Below are 19,359 nucleotides of genomic sequence, written 5' to 3'. Positions count from 1 at the left end.
TATATATATAATTTTTAAATATATGTATATATAAAAAATATATATATATATGTTAGAAATTTACAGATATATAATTTTAATATATTTAAAAAATATGTGTACAATATATATGAAAATTTCATTCAATATGTTTGACATATTTTTATAGAAAGAGTAGATCTAAGATTTACTTTGTTTTTCAATCTCTTTTTGAATATCTTCTTAATAACTACATAGATTGTATAAAGTTCTTTCAAACTTTTTATATATAATTATATTTGTCTATAAATGAAGATTCTTTTACATCAATGTGCATCAGCAGAGGAATTTAGAAATACACAAATTATATTTGCAGAGTATTCTCTCTCGTATTGAAATTAAAGAAACGATATTTATAGGAAGAGAGGAGAGAAGGAAGTTAAAAATATAAAACGGTATTCTATCTTGAATAGTCGCTGCATTTAACCAAACAAGATATACATTTATAAAATGCTCTCTGTGTGAAAAACACATCCGTTGTAGATCTCCCTTGGAATTTTCGTCATTCTAACTGAAGATGCAGCTGCAAATGTTGATGAAACAGCGAAATATCGCAGGTCTGTTCTTCCTACAGCTGAAATAATTCATTTGCGTTCGAATAAGAATGGACAAAAATTACACCATGCCAATACATTAATTCGTTTCCGACGTGAAATATAAACTTGTAACACTTATAAAGCTTACGTGTGTAGATGTGTGCACATATTTGGAGAAATTGTTTACTTGGACCTCGCACGCATCTTCCTCCTCTTGCGCTTTAGCCTGCGCATCCTCTTCTTACGCCACTGTAATAAATTAAACACGCCGTTAGTTGAGGTTATGACAATCGACGAGATCGATAAGGAACAAAATTACGGGAGAAATTCAATTGTAACAACAATAAATAACAAGTTTGATTCGATTACAGACCCGTCGAGAAAACTTTCATCGCAATTATCTATCGCATCACGTCGATATATAAAATTCATAATATATTATACCATAACATATATTTCGACACTCGTGTATTTTTTCATGGCGAAGTAATTGTATATATTCTAGAAACGTAATAATAATTGACCGTAATGAAGAATCGGCTCACCTTAGCTCTCATGATGAATTAATGGATCTTAGATTGACCCAGAATTATTCGATTACTTTGGATTTTGTCACATCAACCACATTCGACGGCTTCTCTTGATAAAATGGACGATAGATGCGGGGTTGGAGATTCGCTTATTTCCGCGCATGTGATGAATGCGCATGAACTAAGTAAAGTAACTAGTTCGGAAACACAGAAGTGTCTTTCCGTTCCCCCCTTTTGAGATCACTTTTGATTGGTGCGTCATGTTTCGTCTATTCCCGCCCATATTCAAATTTCACTTACTCTACTTATTTAAAATCTAAATAATATTAACAAATATTAAATATTAAATATTATAAAAATATACAAAACCTAAGTAAAAGAAAGGAATAATTAATAAAGTTAAAAACACTTTTAATACTTGCAAAATTTATTTTAAAAACGTATGTATAGTTATAAACATACTATATCGTATTTCTTTTTAATACTACTCTTAGACCTGATTGCATTAATATTATTTTGACTTTAAGCGAGATTTAAATATATATGTCTATCTTTATTTATTTAGAAAGAAAGATAAAGATAGATACATATTTAAGTCTCACTTAAATCCAAAATAATATTGATGCAATTGGGCCTTAATATTTTTTCTGTTTATAATTTTTAACCTTTCTGTTAAAGATTTTATACAACACAATGTCACTTTACACTGCTTTACACTGACATGGCACATGTATATAAACACACATGCAGAGACATTTGTGTGAGTGGAAAATTAGATGGCCTATATTTCTCTCTCGTTGCAGGATTTTGACAAAAAATTAATAATAAAATATTAAATAATAATAATAATAATAATATATAATAAAAAATAAATTAAAAATATTATTTATTTATTTATTAATATTTTAAATTATATTTTTTTAATGAAAATTCTGGAAGTTTTTGATTAACCAATCGGGACCAAGAATCTTTCGTCCCTTTGGCCTTGATTGATCAGACGTTTGTGCGTTCTCCTATTGGTGAATCCTCTGTGAGATGGAATTTCTCACAATATTTTACCAACGCCTTACGTTCCGCTATTCTGAATCCACGTTTCGGTACGATTCCGCATTCCTCCATTTTCCCGCGTTTAAAGCTCATCCCGCCAAAATTGCAACAGCTGGACAGAGGCGGCGAATGCACTTGTTGCGCGGTAAACGTGACGTGTCCCGTTCACGAATTCGGTTATTTCTTAATTTATTAGCAACGTGGACGGACGTGTACCGAGGAAAGTTTCAAGAAGATTATTCGAGGTGAACATAGCGACATTTCGCACCAGGATCGCTTTCAAGATCACGAGAAAGACGTTTCGACGAGAGGAAAGAATTTCGGGAAGACGGGGTACGTTGAATTTTTATCGAATCTCTCTTATGTCACTTTGACGAGAGAGAATCGTCCACTCTCTTTATCCCTCCTTTATCCTCTCTGCAAGCTTTAGTAAAAGTCTTACTTTCATTCAGGAATCACATTGACGGACTCCTCGAGCGCGATGTCGGGCACACAGACCACCATCTCCTTTCCCATACGGAAGAGGTGCAATTTTTACGGCCGTAAAGAGGACGTGGTAAAGGAAGATTTTACGAATGCGACAGCGAGGTACACACCGTCCAAATATACTCCTACCGTGAAGAAGATTGTCACCTTGACCAGCAGCGAGTCCGAGTCTGATTCCGATATCGAGAACACGACAGAAAAGAGGATAATCCACGTCAGACGGACGGACAGCGCAAACAGTACGCCGAGATCTAGACGTCGCAAGTGCAATGAATTAGATGGTAAAAAATATTTTATTTTAAAAAAAGTACTTTATAGAGTAGAGAGGAAAGTATCAATTCGCACTATGACTCTCTTGTGATTTATGATGATTATATATGTTTGTATTTTTTCCTTTATATTATAATTAAACTCTGCAGAGAATTCTTTGTATTAATTAATGTTTTATTTATATGATATATATATATATATATATTATCCTTTCAGACCAACACATTTCTTCTCCGCCTAAACAGAGAAGGAACAAGTCGCAAGGAAGGAATAAATCTCCCTTAACTCCGTCTACTCTTTTGGATAAATTAAATTTATCTCCAACAAAAGAAAACAAATTAAATCCTAAGCAATTATTTAAACCCCACCTCTCTGAAGAAGAAGAAGAAGAAGAAGAATTAAATTCTAATTCATTATTTGGATCCAATAAGTATCAGAATGCGCGCAAAGCATTGCATAGTTCTGTGACAGAAGAGCTGCCTGGAAGGGAAGAGGAGTTAGCCAAACTGCAGGAATTTTTTCAGAAACATCTGGAGCAAAGAACATCGGGTTCCCTATATGTTTCCGGTCCTCCGGGCACTGGGAAAACTGCCAGTCTATTCCAGATCATGAGACAGCCAGACTTAAGATCCAAAGTCAAGATAGTTTATGTCAATTGCACCAGCATGAAATCCGCAGCTGCCATCTACGCGAAAATAATTCAGGAGCTGGCTCTAACCAGCGCGACAAAGTCTGGGAAAAATGGCAAAGCTATCATAGAGAGATACTTGACATCCAAGAAAACTACGCTACTCTTAGTGTTGGACGAGATAGATCAGTTGGAGAGCAAAAAACAGTCTGTACTATATTCCATATTCGAATGGCCATCTATACCGAATTCCAAGTTAATTCTCATTGGAATCGCCAATGCTTTGGATCTGACTGATAGGATACTACCCAGATTGCAGGCCAGATGCGAACTAAAGCCAATGCTAATGCATTTTGCGCCGTACACTAAGCAACAGATATCTAAAATAATATCCGCGAGATTGAATCAGGCGAATGCGAACGGCGTGTTTACATCGTCCGCGATACAGTTGCTCGCGGGCAAGGTAGCCGCGATTTCCGGGGATATCAGGAGAGCTCTGGACATCAGTAGAAGAGTGGTGGAATTGGCAGAGTCCCATCAAGTATTACAGGTTCTACGTCCAACAAACGATAATGGTAATTAATTTTTTTTCAATACAATAGATCAATGGAACATATAAAACAATATCAAGGTGAGTAAATATGAATAAATGGAAAAATTAATATTATATATATTAATGAAAAATGTAACATGAAAAGTGTATAAATAAAAAAAAGAGTCGATATTTCCAATACAATTAAAAGATTAATTTAATATATATGTATATATATATAATTTTATTCTTTTTTTTAAATTTAGATACAAATATAGAGTCTTTGAAGCAAGCGACAGAAGTGACAGAGAAGCCAGTTGACTTAAAAGAGGTAGTTACAATTCTAAATGGAGTCTATGGTGGCACACAGAATATCGATCAAGAACAGGATACCTTTCCTCTTCAACAGAAATTGTTACTCTGTTCTCTATTACTTATCCTGAATAAAGGAAGAAACAAGGATGTTACCGTTGGAAGAGTAAGTTTAATCTCATGTTAGAGTTTGTTATAGGTAAATATGATTGTAAAATTCATTTAATTACTAAATTGATAATTTATATAATTTAAAATATATAGTTTTGTTACATAAATAATAATTATGTTACAATAAATTATGTTTATTATCACTGCAAGTTTCCTCTTCAATGCAGCACTTTTTTTTTACTTGTTTTAGTTGCACGAGGTGTACAAAAAGGTTTGCAAGAAGCGTAATATATTCGCCGTCGACAATTCCGAATTTGTGAACTTGTGTTCGTTGATAGAGACCAAGGGTATCCTGAGAGTCGTGGGCAGGAAGGAGGCACGTTTGTGCAAAGTAAACTTGCAGTGGGATCAGGAGGAATTGGACAAGGCCTTACAGGACAAACAGATGATGGCTGAAATAATTAACGACACAAGTTGTTTGTAAAATAATTAGAGAAATTTAATACTTGTTAAATCTCTATTTTATAGCTCTTTTTATATTTTACATACAATGTATGGAAAGCGAGCATTCCGATTGTTATAAATCGATTGTTACATCACTATCACGTGTTACATCATCGTATATCATTTTTCTATGTATTATTATCTTTTTAATAATCGAATTGAATCGTTAACACGATACAATTATTTTGGATTAAGATTAAACTCTACTTTGTTACCATAAAAGCACCTCTCACCATGTATTATTCGACGAGATATGACGAGGTTTACTGAATGACTGATTGACCTTGCACGTGTGTAAGACTCTGCGAGATTGTATGTTCTATCGAATCTTAAAATTTATGCGAAATATATTGAACGTGATACACGATACTCTTGCAGAGAAAAATTTATGTACAAATATTTATATTTAATAAAATGTACAGAGTGACATTTTTATTTACTTGCATTTTTTTATTTATGCTTTCTGTGCAAAGCTTACATTTTAAAAGTCTACTATTTTATTTACTTGAAAAATCCATTGAATTTTTTGAATATATAACTGATTAAATTGTTCATTGATAATTTCATTTTTTTGTGTATTTATTTCTGCAATAAAATTTGTGGAGAAATACACAAGAAAGAGACTTCTAAAGCGATTTGATAAAATGTTTAAACAAATTTAACATATTAGTACAAGAAGAAATAAGTATTAATCTGTAGCTGAAAAAGGAATGGGGCCCATGATGTCCTATGTACGATCATGTAAAGTTAAGTAGAGCTAAAGAGGGTCAGGCTAGGTTCAACTGAAAGTCCTTTTTATTTACACTCCTAAATCCTAAAATGAATAGAAAAGAGGCGTAATTAAGGTTTAATGTACAATCTTAATCAATTGTAACGAGTTTCAAAGATGTTACATCTCAGAAAACTGCTCCCCAAGACACTTCTTAACGTGGTTTTAGCTGTAATATTTATACTATTTTTCTGTGAATATCTTATATATTATATAGTACTTGTACAGGTGAGTCTTTGTAAAATCTTTATATTAATATAAGCTGTCTTTGACGAGATTGAAAAAATATGATCTGTGGTTTTTAGTGCCAATGGCCTATTTTAAACCCTCAAAAGGAAGACCTCACCTTACATACAGAAGCAACAGACAGACCTGTCAAAGCAATGTTTATTGCAGACACTCATTTATTAGGTCCTAGAGAGGGCCACTGGTTTGACAAGTTACGAAGGTTTGTATTCCTTGCTTTATTTAAATTGTATATTATTTTGTATCATTTGTGTTATTTATATAATAAAATCTATGAAAAAAAAATTACTAAGGATTATTGTTTCAGAGAATGGCAAATGTACAGAGTATTCCAAACTATGATGACAATACATAGACCAGAGGTGGTTTTTATATTAGGTATGTAATATTTATATCGACATTGTTTTCTTAAAAGAATCATTCTTTCATTTTCGATATAATATTCAGGTGATGTTTTTGACGAGGGACAATGGTGCAGCTCCACGGAATTTGAAAACTACATACGGAGATTCCATTCCCTGTTTCATGTACCCAAGGACACGCGTCTCTATGTCGTTGCTGGAAATCATGATATGGGATTTCATTATGGTAGGGTATAAAAAGTATACTCTCATTAATCAGTAATATTTGCTTCGAAATTAAATGGAATACAAGAAATATTTCTAATCACAATTTTCAACTACGTTTGTCATTTAACTTTCAGCAATCACTCCGTATCGTAATCAGCGTTTCATTAATGGCCTGAAGAGCCCAAGTATTCGACGACTGAGTGTAAGGGACAATCATTTCATACTGATCAACAGTATGGCGTTGGAAGGGGATGGCTGTTTCCTGTGCCGACCGACTGAGATGGCGATGAATAAAATAGCCAGTGAGCTCGTCATCTGTACGCTCTGGCGTATTTTAGTCAAGATTCTTGTAGAGTAATCGTCATATAAATCTTTACATATCACATTACAGAGGATCTGAAATGTGCGAGAAAAATGAGCAACGATTGTCGTAACACGAGCGCGATATCCAGATATAGTAGGCCTATATTGCTGCAAGTTAGTTTAAATTAAATTTATTAAGATATCAAAGTTTTCAATAATTCTGATATAATAATTTTGTGAAATAAATAAATCTAAGAAGATAAAAAAGCTATAATAATTTAAAGAATATTTTATTACAAGAGAAAAAACTAATATATAACATCCTTTAAACTTATTATATTCTTATCTATTTGACAATTCTGATATTTAAATGCTATATGCATATTAATTTATCTTAGATTTACAAGTAACACAAAAACTAAAGAAATCTAAGAATTTAAAAAATTAATTTCTAGACCGAAAAAGCAGACAGATATATAACTTTTTTTCAGCATTATCCGATGTATCGAGAATCGGACGAGATCTGTAACGAATTGGATCAGGCCCCTGACGAAATAAAGGCCATAAAGTTTCGGGAACGATGGGAGTGTTTATCGAAGGAAGCCTCGGATCAAGTACATATTATCTAGACAATTTCGTAAATTGCGATCATATACACATTTGACAATATTGATGCAAAATTTAACAATTTTGTTTCTTCAGCTTTTAGACATCTTGAACCCGCGATTGATTGTTGCCGGGCACACTCATCATGGTTGCAGAAGAATACATCGGGACGACGTTCTAGAATTCACAATCCCGTCCTTCAACTGGCGCAATAAGGTCAATCCGTCTCTTTTGATGGTAATTCTCGATTCTGTTTTCTTAATATTAGCAACTAATTTCTTTTTATTTTTGGAACAAGATTTTCAATAATTCTGATATAATTTTATGAAATAAATAAATCTAAGAAAATAAAAAAGCTAATAATTTAAGGAATAATACTTATTACAAAAAAAAAAAATCTAATATATAATATTCCTTAAACTTATCTAATTATATTATTATCTACATATTTGACAATTCTGGTATTTAAATGAAATCTTCAAAGCAGAATAGGAATAATAGAAATTCTTAATTAAAATATTTTATATTACAAAATTATGGTCTTTAATGGGTTAATTATTTCTATTTGAAACACTATTATGTATATTTATCTGTGAATGTTTTTATTCCAGGGTACTTTCACTCCAAGCAATTATTCTGTTTCAAAGTGTTACATGCCCGTGGAATCTACCGTGATTACTATTTATAAAGTTAGCCTCACATGTGTACTAATATATTTGATTATAAAACTCAGACCGAGACGGCATACGTATTCTCGCTTAAAGATGCCTTGAGTGACTCCTCTGTCGTGATAAGTTCAATTGTGATGTTAAAACGCGAAAGAGCGTTTTATTAATTCTATATACAATGTCATTTATAGAGGCTATAGTTCTCGAAATGTTATAGATAAATTTGTATACACCTTTTATACACGCTATCATTTGCATATTATTTACATTAGTAATTGTATAAAATATTTTGTGATATATATAATAATTTATATAACGATATTCATTACCAATTTTCGATGTACATAGAACTCTACTAGAGAAAACACACAAGACACATTTACTTAAAGATTTTTGTATACGTATATAATAATTATTGACAGATACTTTTACATAAACGTGTCACAAAAAAAACACTAATATTAAAAACAAATTAAAGTTCAACGAAATTAAACGTTCAAAGTTTCTGATAATAATATCTAAAAGCTAAGGAATGAAAAATTAAATTGCAGACTGATTGCGAATGTAAATACTCAAATTTTGTATCATTATTCTTACTCATTGTATATGTGCTTATTATTATAACAACGATCGGCCGAGACAACTGCAAAATTGCATGTAATATGCTTACTTTAAAAGAAATGGATAACACCTTAGACTGGCTCATTCGTTATTATAGACTATATAATACTTTCGCACATTGACTGTCACTAATATCACATTACTTGAATATTTTTACACAGTTGTATGTGCTTGTTCTCCCTCGACGAGACAAGAAACGATATTGATATAGCCAACGTTCTGTTCATGAATTTTATAGATTATTTTTTCACGTGAATGTGTGTCGTAGATCGTAAGTACTTACAGAGAAAACTCGCGCGATCAAATTAAATAAAATATGTATTAGACAATGGAAGCTTCACATTCTTTCATTCCTCTATTCGTATATTTCATTATTTTGTAATTCAATATACTTGCAACCATCTTTTACGAATATAAAAAAATGTACTGGATAAATGAGAGATAAATAATATAAAAGATTTATTTTTAACAAAAGAAATTACTATAATTTCTATTTTAAAATAATTTAAAAAACCATGTTAGATATAAAACACATTTTTTTTTCTTTAAAAATGTATTAATTTTTCAATATATATATATATATATATATATATATATATATATTTTCTTTTACGCCTCTCCTTTCGCAATTTCCATACTCGTGACAGCTTGTGTATATGATGTAAGCTCTATGACGAATAAGGAGCTTCCACTGCAGTCATAATGACGGACGCAACGATAAACAGAAAGTAGAAACCTTACATCGACACATCAAATATTCATATACATATTTCAGTCACCAAACCCTATGCAAATGTTTGCAGCTTCGAAATTTCGGAAGATGTAGATGCATCCACACTTATTTCACTTATTGTTTCTATACAAAAACTTAAACTCTCTCTCTCTCTCTTAATTAAATTAAAAATCTAAATTTATTCACTCGCATTGTTCTAGTGATAACTTTGACTAGTCTATCTTGACGGCCGCGTATATCTTCCTGATGAAAGCGTACGCGGCGAAGAAACCGATCGTACCAGTCAATAGCCAGAATGTGAGGACCATTAGCGCGGTGTAACCAAAATACATGAGGGTTGGCACGAGTTCGGTAATCTCCAGTTTGGTGACAAAGTAAAAGACGGAATACGCCAGCACATAGACTGATGATCCGCCGCTCACGATGAAACTTCGCCACCACCATCTGTAATCCTGTAGATGGAAAGTTAAAGTGTAAGAATCAGAATATTACAAAGATATATATTTTTACAAACTCGGGAAACAAAAGGAATGTACTGTTAAACTGCAAATGGTAAAATTAAAAATTTTATATTTTTAAAGAAAAAAAGATGAAAATATATCGAGTGAAACATTAAAAATAAATCGAAAAGAAGAATATAACTTTTTAATCTTCTCGTTATACTTACTTCGCCGCACAATTGGAAGTAGACCATGACTATCGATATCTGCGAGCACGAAATTACAAGGATACAGAAAACGAGAAATAGAAATCCAAAGAGGTAGTAAAATTGATTTTCCCACAATGCAGTCAGGATGAAAAAGAGTTCTATAAATACAGCACCAAATGGCAAAATTCCAGCCATTAAAGTACTGAAAATAAAAAAATTATTGTCTTGATATGATGCGTTAAATAATATATATTTGATATATTTGGATTATGCGTATATGTATACATTGTACGTTTTTAATGCTAATACTTGATAGCAAAATTAAGGTAAAAAATGTATCAAAGTTTAAAAATCTTGTCTAAACTTACCATAATATTGGATTCATATACCATAGCTGGTCAGGAACTTGCCTAGGGATTTGATTCGTTCTAACTGGATGTGTGAAGGGTTGCTTACGGTAACCAAAAAAGTAGCCAAGATAAACGAGAGGCAACGAGATGCCGAACCAGAGGCACAGTAGGGCTACCATGGTGGTGAAGGGAACTGCACCAGAACTGTGCTTTCCCCATATGAAGAAATTTAAGAAGAAGCACGTAGTAAAGACTATACCGGGATAGAATGTCGCCGTCTGCAATGCAATACCAATATTTAAAATACAAAACAACAATGCTGTTAGAATTAGAAACTATGATACTTTGCTTCTCTATTAATTACAGAAGATTCAAAGAAAATTATATTTATATAAAAATATATGAATGTATTACATGAATATAAATTATATAAATATTTATATCATTATATATAATCCATTATATATAAATTTTACCAATAGAGCAGCTCTCCTCCACTCCCGACCTCGCATCGTCTTGTATAGTCGCGCCGAGAAGTAGCCGGCGATTAAGCCGGAAAACACGTACAAAAATATCGCACAAGTGCCCAAGGCTCCTCGACTCGCTGGCGATAACATTCCCAGCATTGCGAAGACTATAGAAATAGACGGAAAATATATAATAATCGTCACACACATTGAATCGTGAAAAACGTTAATTGTATTCCTACATATTGTAATCAGAGCCATGAAGAAGATCTGGATGCCACTGCCAATCACAGCGGCGAATAAGCGCGAGTTGGTAGGCGGTCGAAACACGTCCCCGTGGACCAACTTCCAGCCAGTCTCCTCAATCGTTTCGTCCAGACCCGCTAAACTGTCGCTCTCGCCTGCGTTATAGCGAGCAATGTCCCTTCTAAGCGTCCTCACCATGATCATTGTCAGGATTCCTGCGCGATTAACATACAATTTAAAAATTAACAAATGATTATTGTATAATATTTTGAAACAAATGGATATTGTTGAATTTTTTTGATTAAATATTTTATATTTCTTGAAAATCACCTTTCACATACAAATGATTCAATATTCCACCAATTTATAAATTATTAAATTAAATTTAATGTCATTGATGTACAATGTGATATATAATGTTTTAAAGTTATAGCAGAAAAGTTTGCGAGAAACCAAGTAATAAGGAATTTTTAAAATGTCTTGTCAAATTGCGGTGATTATATTACCAGACAGGAAGAAGACGACAATGAGAGAATTGACGATCGAGAACCAATGAATCTCGACGTCGCTCATGCCCAGATACACGTCCCATCTACTGGCCCAGCTCACGTCCGACTGTTTCCACTCCACCGAATATAAGAAGAGAAGGCGCGTGCCTTTGGGATTGACAAATTGCGGGCTCGCTTCGTTCGGTACTATACAGGTATTTCCGTCGAACTTCAACTGAGATGTGTCGATGGATTTAGTTTCCACTTCGAATCCGACCACTCTAAATTCGTCTCTAAATTTATACAAATAAAAAGAAAATGATAACTTTTTATCACCTTATTCTCTCTTATTATATTTTTATTTCTAGTGTTTTTTTTTTTTTTTAATTCTAATTTAGTCGATTTAAATTATTAAATCTCATTTAGTTTAGACTCTTGTATATATTTAAATAAATTTGAAATTGAATTATATAGGAAGCTGTATAAAATGGATACTAACTCGCCATGTTTATGATAACTTAATATTAGCTTAAGATAATTGTTGATGTACACTTGATCGTTCATTATTCCACCTAAGCGGTATCCTTGATAAACAATCACATTATTTGTCTCTTTATGTTTTTTTCTAGTAGCTGCCGGTAGATTGTCTATCAATCTGAAAAAATACATGTTAAACAAAGATGAGCAAAATGCAAAACAATAGTCTTCTATTTTTTAAATATAACATTAATAAAATGCTCTAACAGATGGACAAAATATTCGTGCTGGATCATCTGGATAACGTGCTGGGAATTAGCCTCGTCCCACGTCATAAAGCTGGACGGGTCGTGACATAGCAACCTGCAATTGATATCTTCTCCCATTACAACTTCATATGGAGTATTCACTATCCTGAAAAGGAAATAAAAATAATTAAAATTAAATTCATAATAATAAGAAATTGGAAAATTATTTTCATAAAATTTCCCAAGAACAAAGAGAAGATAGTATCCAGCTATACCTGTCACCTCGTAGCACTTCTCCCAAATTTTCAGACTTGTAAATAAAAATTTCTTTCTTGGGTCGGCAAAAGGGAAGAGAATAATATTCGTATGGTAATTGAGTATGAATGCTGGTCATTTTGACAGCTTTAACGTCAATCTTCTGGCCCTTCTTAAACTCCACCGGAGCGACTCCGGGTACGTAGAAGCCATTGGTCTGTATCAAGAGGGATATTACCACCAGTACAGCACCATGCCTCTGTAATCTTCCCTGCATCGACAAATTTAATTGATTGACGTTAAAATATGACTGATAACGTTGCAAAATATTATGTCAAGATTAGTGTGAAAGAAAAAGCATTCGCTTATGCAACAAGTACTGCAACGCCAATGGACTATGATTATTAACTCCGATTTTTATCGTCATTTTTATGTTTTTTTTCTTATAATTTACGACAAATCTCGCTCCTAATACGAATCTAGTGACACGCAATTGCATAAACACAAACATACAGAGGGAGATGAATCATTAGACATGTACGTGTGCCACATAGTTCGAACGGCGTATAATAGAAACGTAGAGGAAAAGGAAGAGGAACGCGAGAGGATGAGGATGATAATCGGCGCCGTAAATCATTCTGTCAATCCGCGTTTGACAGCGGCCCGCACGCGGCTCTCGCGTCGCGAGGTTGTGTCATAATCCGCGTGGCACAGGACGCGTTAATTGAACGAGATCGAAATGGGGAGACCTCGCGAACCGGGAGAACCAGAGAATCGCACCTACCATTCTACGCGATTTATTATATCGTTACTTTTCACCAAGGCGCGCCACGCCGTCTCTTTCCCTCTTTCTTTCTCTTTCCTTCGCTCGCACAGTCTCGCCCTCGATCTCGTCGCCAGTCGACACTCCGACACCTCAAATTCGCCTACCGCGATATCACGTCGGGACACTAGTGTTGATAGACGGGCCTTCTTTTCCGACGCGTGCGCAGTAGTAATAGTATACAATTGCGTAGAGATATATATCTCTTGAAGTATGGAATCAAATGGACATATACATATATCGAAAAAATAGTTTGCATATTTTTATCGCGAATAAATTTGTTGAACGTGATGTAATAGTTATATATAAATGTTAATATAAATAATAATAACATTTTGATATTAATTTTTCTCTCGTCTTCTGTCGACGAAATATATAAAAAAAATATGTCAAAGGACATATTTTGAATAAAATCGCCAATAATGTTAAATAACGACATATATAAATGATGATAAATAATATTTTGATAATAATATATCTAATTAATATGAGATTTGATATTAATGCGCGATTAATTATTTTTCCTTTCTTATAAATTTTATACATTATAATAGAAGCATATCGATAACACAATTGTAGGTATAATTATTTATATAAGATAATAATAAGAAATATAAACAATTTTTACGAATCCCAGAAAACGTTGCATCGAAGCATGTGTCATGTATCTGTCAAAGGCAGCAAGTCACGTGACCGCTCGCTCAAATAATCTACGATCTACGTGTGCGTCAGAAAATCGTACGATCCGTCGAGGCAGTGAAGTTTGCCGCGCTCTGAAGCTAGCCATGGAGCGTCGGCGCGCCAACGGTAGCGCCTAGGGAATAAAAGTCCCTAGGCTTGTCAGGACGAGCGAAAACGCGATATCCACGTGAACGGGACGCGATTTGGAAAACTATTTCCAGGACGAATCTTCGAAATTTCTCCGTATTTATCATCGGTATCGCGAGAGAGGATCGCGAACATCCGTCCGGTGGACCTCGCCGTTCGAAGATGGCGCCGCTCGCCGTCCTCGTCACGCCAGCGGAAGTTCCGTCTCGTTGAGACACCGTACGCGACTTTCGTCGTCGCGTGCGTCGGTCCGCGGGTGTCGGAAAAATCGCCGTCCGTCGATCGGTGCCCGGCCGGACGATCCAGGTCGACGTGTCCCAGGACGACGGTATCCCAGAGATTGGCGCGACGGTCGCTCCACTGACCAGACTTTTCCGAGCGAAAAAATACACCCCCCACCCTGCCCTGAAAAGAGGAAAATATCGTCCCACGTGGGGACTCGTTTAATTACAAGTTACGTTGTTTGGATATGCGTCTGTCGGGCTGATTTTCCACGCGGAAGCATGGTGCAGGTGAGCGACGTGCCCGTGGCGTGTTATCCTTCCGTTTTTCCGCCGCGCCGCGCGAATCCGGCCGCGTATCCTCGCGTCGGTTCTCGCGTCGGGAATTTTTGATTGTTTTTTTTTTTTTTTTTCTACCCTTCTTTCCTCCACCTCTGTCATCCATTAGTAAATAGGAAAGATGGCAGCAGATTATTGCGCTTTTTTCCCGTACTTTCGTCCCGGGGCGGACATTTTTCCCGGGACACGTTCGCCGCGGGTGAGCCGGGGACGGTTGTTCTCGCCGGAAATCTCGACGAAATCGCCCGCCGAGCGCGTTTTCACGAGCGAAATCCCACGGGTTTCACGTTTTTTGAATGAAACCACGCCGTTGACCGGACGTAAGCGATTCGCGAGGCGTCTTTACATACGGGCTCGTCGACCTACGTCGGAGAATCGCGGCTCGGGCGAAACGTTTCGCCGGAAAAGCTTGATTTTCGCTCCTCGTCCCCGCGCTTAACCTATGCGTCACGAAAATCCGATCCGACGTAAATAAACAAGACGTCAAGCGCGCTGAATCTCCGGACGTATATATATTTTATATAATAACTCCGGGGAATCTCGCGCGGAAATTTAATTACGATGATCGTAAGACTCGTAAAATTTATTTGTGTCATTATTATTATTATTTTTTTCGCTATTATTATTATTTTATAATCCCGACGACGTGACTTGCAGGCTATCGACGAGATGGAGCAGAGGGATCTCCCACAGGCGTTCCGCCTGCTGGGGGAGATGAACGCCAATGTTCTGCAGGTGAACCAGCTCGTGGACAACATGCTGGTGCGCGTGAAGAACGGCGAGATCTCCACGGACAAGGGCCTGAGTTTTCTCGAGATGAAGTATCACATGTTAATATCCTATCTCATCAATCTCACCTACGTGGTACTGAGAAAATGTTCCGGCGAGCGTATCGAGGGTGATCCGTCGATCGATCGTCTGATCGAGATCAGGACTGTCCTAGAGAAAATCCGACCAATAGATCACAAGCTCAAGTACCAAATAGATAAGCTCGTCAAGACTGCGGTGACCGGTACCATCAACAGCGACGACCCCAGTAACTTCAGGGCGAATCCCGACGCGCTGGTCGCCAAACTCGACAGCGAAGACTCTGACAGCGATCAGGAGGAGGAGACAGACGGTTTCAAACCAACAACGCAGCAGTCTAGGAAGTCGAACGTTTATGTGCCGCCGAAACTCGCTGCGGTGCATTATGGTTGGTCTAATAAAAATATTTTTACTTCTATAATATTATATTCTATATATATATATATATATATATATATATATATATATATATATATATATAATAATATAATTATCTAAAAAAGACCAAGAAATTTAAATATTATATATCAAAAAGTTGCCAAATAAAAATACTTTATAATATATAGAATAAATATATTAAAATATATTAAATATATGTACAAAGTATTAATATTTTTTATCGACAACTTTTTGATATATAATATTAAAATTACTTCATCTTTTTTAGCTACTAATCTGTCACGTGTATTATAATAAAATGTAATTTCTCTAGATGGTGATGAAACAATGGCGGAGAAGATTCGCAAAGCCAGTGAGAGAGCTCGTAGACGTGCTGTATCGAATACAGTTTTGCGAGAGTTGAAGGAAGAATATTTGGATGCGCCTGTGGAAGAGAGCCAGGGTATGGGTGAGAAGCGGGCGATTTTGGTGCGCGAGGACAAACGGAAGATCGAGTACGAGGAGAATTATATGACACGTTTGCCCGTCACCAAGCAGGAAAAGCACAGGCGTCGTCAGATGACGACTTTGGGCACTCTCGGCGACGAGATCACCACTTTCGGCGAGTCATCCGCCAAGTCCGCCAGGAAGAGAAATGCTCAGAGGAAGGGCAAAGCTAAAAAGAGTAAGAGATCCTTTTGTGATAAATTTCGTAAGATGCAAAATTGATGAGATGAAGAATGCTAAAGGAATTTTATCGCAGGTTTCAAGAAAAAACGGCATCATTAAGAAATTACTTCGGGACTTTGGCGAGACCTGGAGTTTCATACAGCATTAACGATTAAGGTAAAAGGCAAAAAATAAATTTATTCGACTTCTTCTTCGAAACAAAAAGCAGATGCCACTAATACTCGTTACTAAGTTAAGCTAAAAATAACGTCGTAACATCTAGTAATTTAAAAAAAAAAAAGGCAACGGTGGAGTAAAAATAGCACGATGGTAATTTATTACTGTATAAGACATACTAATGGTCGTGTAATTGATAATTCTAGTTAATAATGATTTTAATCTTTAACTGTTGTCTGAGAGAGAGATCAATTTTGATCTGTGGAGTTGAGAGATGAGATCCATCGCAAAAAGAAACGGTATTCCACGCGAGCGTGAACGTGGCGAGTGATGAGAAAACGACGTCAAACACGATGGCACATACGAGCTTAATGGAAATTATGTGTCGTAATAGGGTAATATTGTATCGTAATGTTGGATCGAGTAGCGGATTAAACGGCTCCAAGATTGAAAATTGTGAATTACACGTAAAAGTTGAAAGCAGAATATTTTTCTGCTTTATTTTGAAATATTCTCCGGCTATATAGGGAAAGAGAAGGGAGGAAATCAGTAAACGCATAGCAGGAGAGACGCGATATTGAATTAATTGTTAACGGAAAGCGTAAAAATCACAAGACATTCAGCACAAGTTGGAAAAAAACTCAAGTTTGAAAAAAAAAGAAGAAAGGAAGAAGGGACAAAAGAAAAACACATTTATCTTTAGGAACTTTGCACACAGTCGGCGCAAAAAACTTGTAAAACGAGAGCAAAAAGGAAGAAAGGGAAAAAAAAGAAGCAAAAAACGATATTTCGTCGATATCGCATGTCTTAGGATTTTCTCGCTGTCTTAGAGTAGTGAAGTAGTTACTAGTTTTACTATATTATATGTATGTTTCGTTTGTGTTTTTCCCCTGGTGAAACTGTTGAGGCTATTATAAAAAAAATATTTGGATGTGAGTCATGTTTTTACGTTAAGTCTCATTTCTCTCTTTTCTTTTATTATTATTACAATGTGCTTGTGCATTGTATTTATATATATGTTGTTTTGCGTTGAATTTAAGTCGTTAAACTTATATTGATGGTAATATAAGGATAACACGAGCGTGTCAAAATTCAAAATTGTCGTCATGTTCTCAGATTTGATTTTGATTGACTGATTGTTTGATTTCTCAGAGAGAAAAAGAGAGAGAGTGAGGGGGGGGAGCCTGTCATATCACACACATACGATACGGATAGAAATGGACGGATGGATGGACGGACAAATGGACGGACGGACGGACGAACAAACGAACGAAAGGAAGGAGGACTTTAGAGCGATAATCACTTCTGCAAACTGATAAAATATACGAATATTTGTACAATCAAACCCGCGCGCATGGAATCGCGGGAGGAGGAGGTGGGAGAAAGTCGCGTTAATCGATCTCTCTTAAATATATAGGTTGCATTTTTTTTTTAACGTTGTTATCGTGTATCAACGAGCGGGTGGAAGTCTCGCTTGCGTGAGATGTTCCTTTTTAAAATAGCGAGGAGAATAGTTGAGCGACATATATATGTTGTTCTATACAGAGACTAATGTACGTTAGAGATATATGCGTTATATAGCCCATATTGCTCACTCATTCCGTGCAGAAGTGATCCCCCTTCTCCCCCCGCAAGAAAAAAAAAAGAAAAAGGGTAATTAAACTCGAACTTCGCTGCGTATGCTGGCCAAGGGCTCAACCATCCATAGATATTATATTTTTTACAGAAGTGTTCATAGATTGAGCCAACTTGGCGCGGCGCCGACGATGTGTCGCACGCCCTCCCCCTCTCTCTCTCTCTCCGACGATCTCTGTGAGAACGAATTAATTAAAGGAGAAAAAAAAAAGAAAAAATGTGATAATGATTATTCATGAAATAATAGTTAAAGAGAAACTTAAACAAAATAGCACAATCGCTGGGCATTATTTACAAAGTGCTAGCAAGCCTAATGTCAGCAGCCTTGTCGTATTTGGTATTTAAAGAAAAAAAAAAAGAAATGAAGCTTGAAGACGCCGAATTTTACACGGACGGATTTCTTCTTCCTCGCTCTTAATGAATCGCACACACACACATATACATACGTGGCTAATACGATTGTTTGTCGCGCGCGCGCGTAAAGAGAACTTGTGTCCAATATTCGGCGCCCTCGTGCTTCATCGCATAGACGATAATTTTGTGAAGCGCATTTTATGATCGACGCGAGCCACGAGCCCAAAACAAAAGGAGAGATAATTCCGATCTTTGTGATTCTGTAAAGTTTCGATTACTGCCGGTTACTGCGTACACGATAGCGAACAATCTTTTGCAATAGAAACATATGTATTCCTCTTACAAGGCCTGAAAATATTTGTATTCTATATAAGCTGGATTTTTTATACGTACACACCACACACACACACACACACATATATAGAGATAATATATATATATATATATATATATATAGAT

General features: G+C 35.5%; 4 protein-coding genes and 1 long non-coding RNA gene across 9 annotated transcripts; 3 read left to right on the top strand and 2 right to left on the bottom strand.

The window, feature by feature from the left end:
• Positions 1-759: 759 nt before the first annotated feature.
• Positions 760-1,255, bottom strand: LOC140673957 (uncharacterized). Its single transcript, XR_012048140.1, has 2 exons — positions 1,100-1,255; positions 760-803 (listed from the first exon to the last, which is right to left on the bottom strand). It is a non-coding gene; the product is annotated as an uncharacterized lncRNA (long non-coding RNA).
• A 933-nt stretch (positions 1,256-2,188) lies between these two features.
• On the top strand, positions 2,189-5,413 carry Cdc6 (Cell division cycle 6). Of its 2 annotated transcripts, XM_072907221.1 has the most exons (5): positions 2,189-2,464; positions 2,584-2,898; positions 3,104-4,090; positions 4,314-4,558; positions 4,721-4,840. In XM_072907221.1, exons 2-4 carry the CDS (start codon positions 2,613-2,615, stop codon positions 4,544-4,546), a joined length of 1,506 nt encoding a protein of 501 aa, XP_072763322.1. In that variant the 5' UTR covers positions 2,189-2,464; positions 2,584-2,612; the 3' UTR covers positions 4,547-4,558; positions 4,721-4,840. The 2 variants fall into 2 exon arrangements, with proteins under 2 accessions (XP_072763322.1, XP_072763321.1); XM_072907220.1 differs by lacking the exon at positions 2,189-2,464 and having other exon boundaries at positions 2,613-2,898; positions 4,314-4,525; positions 4,721-5,413.
• Positions 5,414-5,723: 310 nt separating this feature from the next.
• Pgap5 (Per1-like protein PGAP5) lies at positions 5,724-9,085 on the top strand. Its single transcript, XM_072906852.1, has 9 exons — positions 5,724-5,971; positions 6,049-6,191; positions 6,297-6,367; positions 6,437-6,577; positions 6,693-6,860; positions 6,950-7,035; positions 7,353-7,475; positions 7,564-7,704; positions 8,079-9,085. Exons 1-9 carry the CDS (start codon positions 5,861-5,863, stop codon positions 8,238-8,240), a joined length of 1,146 nt encoding a protein of 381 aa, XP_072762953.1. The 5' UTR covers positions 5,724-5,860; the 3' UTR covers positions 8,241-9,085.
• Positions 7,957-14,171, bottom strand: Tm9sf4 (transmembrane 9 superfamily protein member 4). Of its 3 annotated transcripts, none has more exons than XM_072906849.1 (10): positions 14,121-14,171; positions 12,690-12,940; positions 12,434-12,580; positions 12,189-12,344; positions 11,708-11,982; positions 11,198-11,416; positions 10,965-11,122; positions 10,507-10,766; positions 10,157-10,340; positions 7,957-9,941 (listed from the first exon to the last, which is right to left on the bottom strand). In XM_072906849.1, the coding sequence occupies exons 1-10, from the start codon at positions 14,154-14,156 to the stop codon at positions 9,702-9,704; spliced, it is 1,926 nt and encodes a 641-aa protein (XP_072762950.1). In that variant the 5' UTR covers positions 14,157-14,171; the 3' UTR covers positions 7,957-9,701. The 3 variants fall into 3 exon arrangements, with proteins under 3 accessions (XP_072762950.1, XP_072762952.1, XP_072762949.1); XM_072906851.1 differs by lacking the exon at positions 14,121-14,171 and adding an exon at positions 13,454-13,678; XM_072906848.1 differs by lacking the exon at positions 14,121-14,171 and adding an exon at positions 13,183-13,439.
• Positions 14,172-14,505: 334 nt separating this feature from the next.
• On the top strand, positions 14,506-18,764 carry LOC140673736 (neuroguidin). Of its 2 annotated transcripts, none has more exons than XM_072906853.1 (4): positions 14,506-14,832; positions 15,538-16,075; positions 16,400-16,750; positions 16,829-18,764. In XM_072906853.1, exons 1-4 carry the CDS (start codon positions 14,824-14,826, stop codon positions 16,852-16,854), a joined length of 924 nt encoding a protein of 307 aa, XP_072762954.1. In that variant the 5' UTR covers positions 14,506-14,823; the 3' UTR covers positions 16,855-18,764. The 2 variants fall into 2 exon arrangements, with proteins under 2 accessions (XP_072762954.1, XP_072762955.1); XM_072906854.1 differs by lacking the exon at positions 14,506-14,832 and adding an exon at positions 15,025-15,447.
• Positions 18,765-19,359: the final 595 nt, after the last annotated feature.

This window comes from Anoplolepis gracilipes, chromosome 15, assembly GCF_047496725.1.
Source record: "Anoplolepis gracilipes chromosome 15, ASM4749672v1, whole genome shotgun sequence".
Taxonomy (NCBI): domain Eukaryota; kingdom Metazoa; phylum Arthropoda; class Insecta; order Hymenoptera; family Formicidae; genus Anoplolepis; species Anoplolepis gracilipes.
This window is presented reverse-complemented; position numbering and strand designations above follow the sequence as displayed.